An 8,735-nucleotide genomic window follows, 5' to 3' on the forward strand; every position below is an offset into this window, starting at 1 on the left:
CCAAGGAGACAAGGAAGAGTAGCATTCTCAGCCGCTTTTGCGAGGACTGATGGACTACTTGATGAAACCGACCGATGACCAAACCGTTCCCGCGGACGGCTTCACACTCCCATCAACTAATCTCGACATCTGGGATCCCCGGCCATTACACGTCTACTAAACTAGACCTTGCCTAGTGTCGACAGTCTTGACTGACTCTAGAACTATCTCTGTCCGCAGGATGTTTTCTTTATGAATTCCCGCTGGATTGTTAGAGAAGTAGGTACATTTAGGGAAACACAAAACACCGTTTCAGAAAAAGCAAATCTTTTACAAAGGTCATCGTAGGTTCACAGCAAAAGGGTGATCTTAAATTTCCCTGCGTTTACTTTTCACTATCTTTTACAGGAGCAGCAGTGTATGTAGCATTGGGACAAGAGGGAATTTTGCAATTCACGATTTGGCGCCTTTTTTTCAAAGTCATCGATGTGGCGCTTGCAGTTCGAATCGTTGGCCTATCGATTTGATTGGTCATGTTTCCTATTCGCGATTACCATACAAGCCCCAGGGCCTTATGATTGGCACTCTTACCGCGGAATAGAGTCCGTCTACGATTCAGAATTTTGGACTGATCGAACTATTGCGTTGAACAAACCGCCAATCAGTTTAATGCGGTCGTTGAAAGGTAATGGTTTGATGATCCGTGCGGGATCCATTTTCTGTGAAACGATAGTGAAACCATTCTGCAGCAACGGTCCTTGGGTGCAAGTGAACTAATGAAGTGTGAAATGTAATAAAGCAAACATTAATCGTTGTATATGGTGCGTTATTGGCAATACAGCAATCGAACTACGAGAAAGCGCACACAATGGCCAAGCTTCTCGCCACCTTCAAGGCTGTCCTCACGAGAATCCTGTTTGCCGCCCATGGCTTTATTGCAATCTGGCAAGTGACCCAAAACAAAACCGACCCCATCTACTGGAGTCTGTGCGCCCCGATCGGAGTGCTCTGCATCGAAGGCATCTTTACGCTGGCGATAAAAAAAAACCAAGAATGGCGCTGGTAAGATGGCACCGCCACCAACCGAACGGTGTAAAGGGTAGTAGCCGTAAAATCTAATTTCCTGCCCCATATCCATTTTGATGCCCGTGACGCTAGACGACATAGCATAGGATAGCAGCATAGGAAGGAGCGTTTGTTTGTCTCCTCCGGGGATGGGTTCTGCATCCTTTAGCATGGTTTGTTGGTTCATTCAAGAGAAGATTGTTTTAAAAAACAGTTTGCACCTGGAAATAACATTACGGGGGAAACAGAAATCGCGTGGAAGACGGTCCTTCGTGTGTCGTTATCAGAGGGTTTACTTTACAATCATTCTCTTTTTTGGTGTTACCTTATAGCCCAAGAAAATTTGAATCTACAAAGATTAGAAGCAGTGACGCACGAGTAAAAGAAAATTGATCAAAAAGTTGAATATATCTCGGACTGGATATGATACTGAACCGAATAGATCAAGGACGATACAAAACCATATCCGTTGTTTATCTAGCTGTCCTGGATGGGATTACCACGGAACACTCTAAACCGATCACCTTTTCGTGGAAACACCCGAACCACTTTGCCATTAAAGACACTTGTTCACGCCACGTTAAGAGCCCTGCCTAAAGTTGTACATCTGATCGCACAGCATGAAGCATTCGGCTAACCTCTTCTGCCATCTTTCATCCCATCGAACACGTGATGAAATTTCCAAGAATCCTCGTGCGCCGCCCCGTTCGTTCATTCCAAAACTTTGCTAATGGCCAAGTGAGGGCATAAATTTAGATTAAATGTAATCCGCTTCCCTACTCCCGATCAACACGAGCGTCGGAGGGCGCACGTTCGGGCGAAAGTTTCAAGAGAAAAAAACTGTATTTTGTGTTTATCATGTTTCATTCATGGTTAATTTTAGCCAGCCTGTGTGCTATGCCCAAGGGTGTTTAGAGACAAAAAATGAACAAGATCCATTATGCTCTGAATTGGATTGTGTCGTTCATTTCGTGGTTTTGCGACACAAGCTTTTAATGCGGAATTTCCACTAGGTTCGCTCGCATCCCTGAAGCACACACACACACGGGAGGGCATCCGGGAAACGAATCTTATCACATTTTAAGACGAAGCATACATTACTTGGCTTGATGACAACATTTCTCATTTCAGGTTCTGTCCGTCGGTGTTTCTTTACCTCTCCAGCATTGTACCGGCCATTTGGCTGCTGGAACTGGACAAATTGGACAAACGCACGCGCTACCAGGATCAGGTGCTGAATGAAACCATCAATCTGGTCGCGACGGTTGGCAAGGATCTGAAGGATCTGAACAAAATGCTTGGCGTGAAGATACAGCTTCCCGACATTCAGCTCACCGCTGAAATGTGGGTAACATTGATCGAGCAGTTCCTAATGTTGGTGCTCATCATTGGCCGCTGGATGCTACCGAAAGGGGACCTCACGCGCGATCAGCTCAGCCAGCTGCTGCTGGTCTACATCGGTACGGCCGCCGACATCATCGAGTTCTTTGACTCGTTCAAGGATGCAAAGATAGCCAACGAACCGGTACTGGTGCTCCTAACGCTCAGCATTTGGTCCTGGAGTCTGCTCCAGTTTACCATCGTCCTTTCGGCAACACGTGCCCGTAAGCCACGGGGAGGCGGCAGCCAGACACGGGGAGCGTCGGATGCCGAGGATACCAACTGCTGCAATGTGGCGTGCTGCAACATCGACGTCTGGGGAATCGCGCTCAACATACTGCTACAGGACGCACCGTTCCTAACCTTCCGGCTACTAATCATCGTACACTACAAAATCATCACCTACATGAACATTTTCTTCACCTGTGAGCATTGTGTGGCACCGCGCATCAAACCCGAGATGGTTACTCCGCTCTTGTGCTGGAAGCACAAAATGTTCTTTTTTTCTAACCGTCGGCACTGCTCAATGCTGCTGCTCCTTTCTTCTCTTTGGCAGGCAAAAACACGCTGGTGATTCTGCTGCAGCTGTACCGGTTGTACGTGGTGCATTCGGAAAATCGCAAAGTGGCGGCCACCAAGCAACGCTCGAAGGCACGGCCAAGGGTCGAACAGACGTCCGCCGGATCGCTAGCACGGCAGCAAAAGCAACGAAAAGTCAGCAGACGGTGAGAAAGCATTTCCAGGAAAAAGCTTCGCTCGCAATATAATGCACTCATCCAGAAGGTCAAAATTTCCACAGGGAAAGTTCACCGGAGAACAAGTTTCGGTCAATCCCGCGGGGGGCAGCAAAAACTGGAAGAAATTCAATTTTGATTTTTTTCTGCTTTGCCAAAAAGGAGATGCGGGGTGCTTTACAGGTACTTAGAGTAGCGATGGCAGTTGAGTGATTGACTATTCAGCTTCTGTTGATACTTTAACGGTACCTAGCATTACGTCAATAATGTTGCGGGATTTACGAATTCCAACACTTAGTGTAATGACTTCATGAGCTTATGCAAACTTAACTGAACATGATAGCCATATTTAGCGTGTCTTGGGTCTAGTAACAGCACAAATAAATATGCAAACCACAAGAATCAAACCCAAAAGGGGATAGTTAACCTTTGAAATGTGGTTGTTGCGTTTATAACTAAGATCGCACCCTCGCGACCCATGACCTACCGGTGAAGATAGCAGGAGCAAGAGGCGCCATAAGTTCCCCGTTACCTTAAGTGTAAGGAACAGTCTCGGGAGGGTCAAAACATTAATCATGCTGTCCGTAGGCACGGGGCCCGTTACGTGGAATAGAAGAGATGTGTGAAAGTAGGCCACCGTTCCGGATGCAAGCCAATCAGGCCTGCCTTCGCTGGAGTGAGAAAAACCATTCGATCCATTGTGTGCGCCGGGAGGTTTTCCGGCCGAACTCAGATCAGAAACAAGCCACCCTCCCCGGGACGTGGGGCGATCGATTATTATTCGCCTTGGAGTGGTGAAAAGGGTTGTGGGGCCATTCCAGCACCGTTTCGCGGTGGAAACTCAGCGAGCTTTTATCGAAGGTCGCAGTAACTGTTAAAAGGCGAGTAAGAGGCTTTCATGACATAGACGCCTCCGTGCGGACGGCTCGTTGCAATGCTTCGCACGAAGGAAGTGGATAGTGTACGTGTAGTACGGATAGCGGAAATAAGCCCCATGATTCGATTTAACCTGCCAAAAGCAACGGATGTTTGTGGAAAATGATACACGCTTGTTTGCCATTAACTTTGCAACGACTGAGAAGCCTCTTGGAGAATCATCTTACTCCTTGGCGAGTAAGATGCAAATGAAGCATCCTCATCCTGGAAACTCTTCTCTCGTTCGGTTTAACTCGCGTATCTGGGATCGTAGGGAATGTAAATTTCGAAAAGGGTTGGATTGATTAAGAGAATTACTTCGAAGGAAATCCTTATTTAGCTGGTTCTCTTTGATGCTATATCATTTCAAAATTAGCCGCTTCATACATTTCGTTTTCCAATGAACCGATTAGCTCCCGCTATCCGCGGGTATCTAATTACTTACTCACTTGTTTAAGCGAGATGCTTAATTTTACGAGTCAGTTTTCGTTGGCTAAAGCAAAATACGAAGAAATCCTCTAATTGTCACTAAATAGACTTTACAGACTGGCTCGTGGATACTATCATTCTCAATGCATTGCCTTTGAATGACCACCAATTTGGCATAATATGAAAGCAAAGTTTAAACAATAGAACAATTTAGTCCCTTCGTCGATAGAAGTGTTATTTGAAGGTATATTGTAAAGGACTAGCGGATTAGTGTCCTTAGGTACGTTTAGAAGAATACATACAAATGTTCCACCAATAGAAACTCCCAAACGAAGGTTCGAGACGACGAGGCGATAGCCCATCGCCAATACCTTCAACAACTCCAATGGTTGTAGAAGAATAATAGTACAAAGAACGTTTCTGGTGGATCGATTATACCGAACACCACTTTGCAGCATCCTTTCCAAAGGTTGTTTGAACGCTCGACTGAACCTTCTACGGAATCGATCCCTTGGGCTACACGAGCCCCTCCTCCCCCAGAAGGTGCACATTGCTTCTCCAAACCTTCGATACTTTATAGTGGAACGTCAGGGAAAAGGAAAAACGTTCGTCACCACTTTGCTCGTACGATGGAACTCTTTTTGTCTGTGTGTGGCCACTTGTGGCCACGGGATGCACTCAGTGGGTCAACTAGGTTTTCCGGTGGAAAGTTTAGATGCTAAAAAAATAAAAATGTCGCTGCCTCTGAAGTCATCAGCGCTCGCTTCCGCCGGAAGCAGTGCTATACAAGCTACTCCGACCTACATTCCTTCTCGACTCAGTCAACAGCTTCAGCAGTGATGGTCTGATGGTCTTTTGCTGCGTGTCTCGGAGGATGGATTCTTTGTTTTTTTTGTGCGGAGAAGAAATTGCCTCCAGCCTGAAGGAAGTTGCTTCATTCAAGTTTCGCCTTGGCGAAGAGCATCGACTGCCTCGATGCCTCGATTTCTCGAGAGTATGGTGTTCGGGAAGAGACTTTTATTTCGAAACTTTTTCTCTTCATCAATTTCGGAACTCTATTTGATGTGACAATCGAGCGAGCGGAATGGTGGCGATGGCCAGATGAGATACCTTCTCGCAGACCTCGCGGCAACAGACAGTGGGCGGTTTCATTCACGGCTCCAAGTGGGCTACCTTATACTTTGAGCATTTGGTTTTATCATTCGCTTGTCTTTTGCTGCTTCAACAGGAAAGTTGCCGACATTGGAGATGACGAGCCGATGGACGACGGGAAGAAGGGGAAGCGCTCGAACCGGAAGAATCGGTAAGTAGCGTAAACGGAACCGGGGAAGTGGCAGTAGTGCTTTAATCCGGATCCGCCGGAAGCTCGATACACACTGATAGCGGGATTAATTATGCGCAATTAATCACCGTGACAGCACCGAGAACACGTCGCTACACCTCAAGTAGCGGATGGCCGGTGGCCAGTCTTTAATCGTTAGCTTGACGCGTACGCGACTGAACGACACTGTACTTGTCTCGCAGGTCCTCGTCGCGCAAGGACACTGGCTACTCGACGGCCAGCAGTCAAACGACGGCCGAGCAGCGGCGGGCACGCCACCGGAAGCCATCCAAGTCACGGACAGGCATACCGGGGGACGATGGGGATGATCCGATGCTGCCACCGCCACCGTCACCTGTCGCTGGCACCGATGACAGCGATGGGCAGCGGCAATCGGAGGTATCAGCGGCCGCAGATCAGCCCAGCCGCCGGTCCAAGGACTCGAAGGACAGGTAAATCATCCTCTCGATGATTGTATCTCGCTGGATTGGCTTGGTGGTCGCGCGGTCGAGGATCTGGTGCCTCTTGTGGGATAGTTCAATTCCTCCGGCACAAAGAAAAGCCGACGTGTCTGTCCGACTACGAGCTGCAGCACCGAAAGCAGCAGAACAAACTTTCTTTCGCTGATGTTTTCTTTTGCCGAACCGTTCCATGACCTTTTTGATGATGGAACGAAGCGAATTCAATTTATTCAATTTGGTACCTGTATCGGCAACAGTGTGGATGTTTCGCATGAGCTGGAACGAAAATATGTGTGACGTTTTTGCGCCTCGTGCCCTTCGATCGGTGATAGATTTCACTGTTAAGCACGATAGGTAGTGACATGGTGCTATTTATGTTTATGCTAGCTACTAAAAGATGCATGACTTTGATTTAATCGGATGGAATGCTGTTCGCGATTCAATAGGCGTTTCCTGAGTATGTCGAATATTTCTTTTAAAACTCTGAATTCTACGAACAAATGTCAAATGTTTATAATAACTGTATCATGGTACACATCTTGGGAAAGAAAATAAAAGACCCAACGTGTATAAAGTACACAGATTTTGCACCCATCTGTATGCTATGGCGAATTTTCGTCGTTTGTTTAAATTTCCGTTTCATATGGTAGATAAATACACGGGCCAACTGTTACCACCACATCAACCTTTTATCAAAAGTATATAAAAAATTCAAAAGTAGTTTATCTGATTCATTCATCTGATGATTATACGATTATTTTATCAAGACAAGATAAAAACGAGTATGAAAATATGGTTATAGTTATTTATAAGTTGGATATAGCTTTCCAGTTCAGAAAAAAACTGACTGAACGATAAATCATTTCCTGTTTGTGTGCGCTGTTACCTTTTTTTTTTAATGTTCACCTCAAAACAGCCATCGACACTCGTGTCGGTAGTAAAACATCTACACAACAACAATAAACCCATGAAACTGCGAGACAACTCATGTTATTTCCTGCCGTATGGTTCCGTCGGGTGCTTTCCGCCAAATACAACGCAAACCATGGATCGATAAAGCATGCGAATCGAAATCGTCGTGTTTGCTACTTCCGGCGTACAGATTGTCGCGATGTTGTTGAATACAGACAGTTTTGAAGGCCGGAAAATGTCGGGTTTTCATAATGCCTAATTCAGTCAGCAACACAGTGTCTGCACAAACATGTCGTTTCCTCTGATATGCTATGGTATTCCCTCCCCGGTACACATAACTTATCGTTACATTCCGTTTATCGTTCGCAATCTCGAGGCACTCAAAGTGTGCGGTCTCGGGATTAATATTAATTGGGGAAAATATCTTTTAGCCGATCCTTAATCGTCTCTCGCTACCCTCCAACCCGTTCCGTTTGCACGACAAACAGCATGTTAACGTACAGCCGGCATGGTACACGATTACAGCTCGCAAGCGCCAAACCACAAATGGAAGCGATCTAATAACGAAGAAATCATCTTCCACACACACACACACAGCGACTGTCGTTCCATTTGCTTGAGCACAGTCGTGCCGGTCCTTCGATATCACATATCGTGCGGTACTGGATCCCCTACGCTCGATGCTCAAATTAGATGAAGAAAAATGTTTCCTCTTCAAGAGCTGGATTCTATTACAACTCCGTGGAATGGCTGCTCTCAGCCTTTGGCTACAGCTTCCGACAACCCGCACACCCACTTCTTGTTATTCCACTCCTACTTGCGTGCCTGTGCGCGCGTGTCTATGTGTATATTAATATCTTTCCATCTTTCATGATTATCCTTTTCGTTATGACCGTATCTTGGTTGTTGCAGAAAATCGTCTCGTCACGGGGAAACCACCAAAGGCCATCGGAAAAAGCCGCCACCAGTTGACAATGATGCGCCGGGCGAAGGTCGAAGCGATGACGAAGTTTGTGATGGACCATCTACTACGAAACATTCGCGAAAACGGCGACCAGCTGACCCGTCCAATGAGCGGTTTGAGATTATCCACGAAAAACCTTCCGCGACTGGTGGTCGCAAAAAGAAGACGAAACCGCCAGCATCCAGCAGCTCATCAACGAGCTCCACGACGTCCTCGGCTTCATCCTCCTCAGGCAGTTCGTCCGGAACGGAGTAAATACCCATCCGTGACACCGATACCGGTACGGGTATCCCAAGGTGACGCATTTTACTGTCCTTCTCTTACTGTCTCGCTGCACTAACAACAAACAGTGTAGTCTGATGAGAAAGTTTTGAAATATCTTGCAACGATATTTGTCGGTCGAGACCAGAGAGGTTGGATAAAGTTTGTACAAAGCTGCGGTTCACTCGGAGATAAATGACGCTTTGGGGTTCTTTTATGGAAAAGTCTTTGAAGAATTCAAGGTCCACTGTTCTGGTGGTACATGTGCAGGATAAAGAGCGGAGCGGTTTCGTGGCGCATGTTTGCGTAAATTG

At 46.5% G+C, this 8,735-nt stretch overlaps 1 protein-coding gene across 1 annotated transcript; it reads left to right on the plus strand.

Moving 5' to 3' along the window:
- The first annotated feature begins 847 nt into the window (after positions 1-847).
- On the plus strand, positions 848-8,415 carry LOC125950698 (uncharacterized). The gene is given in 7 exon segments (XM_049678925.1): positions 848-1,018; positions 1,020-1,078; positions 2,176-2,936; positions 2,981-3,149; positions 5,731-5,805; positions 6,027-6,275; positions 8,109-8,415. Coding segments are annotated over 7 exon segments (1,791 nt in total).
- Positions 8,416-8,735: the final 320 nt, after the last annotated feature.

Source organism: Anopheles darlingi, chromosome 2 (genome assembly GCF_943734745.1).
Source record: "Anopheles darlingi chromosome 2, idAnoDarlMG_H_01, whole genome shotgun sequence".
Classification (NCBI taxonomy): Eukaryota; Metazoa; Arthropoda; class Insecta; order Diptera; family Culicidae; genus Anopheles; species Anopheles darlingi.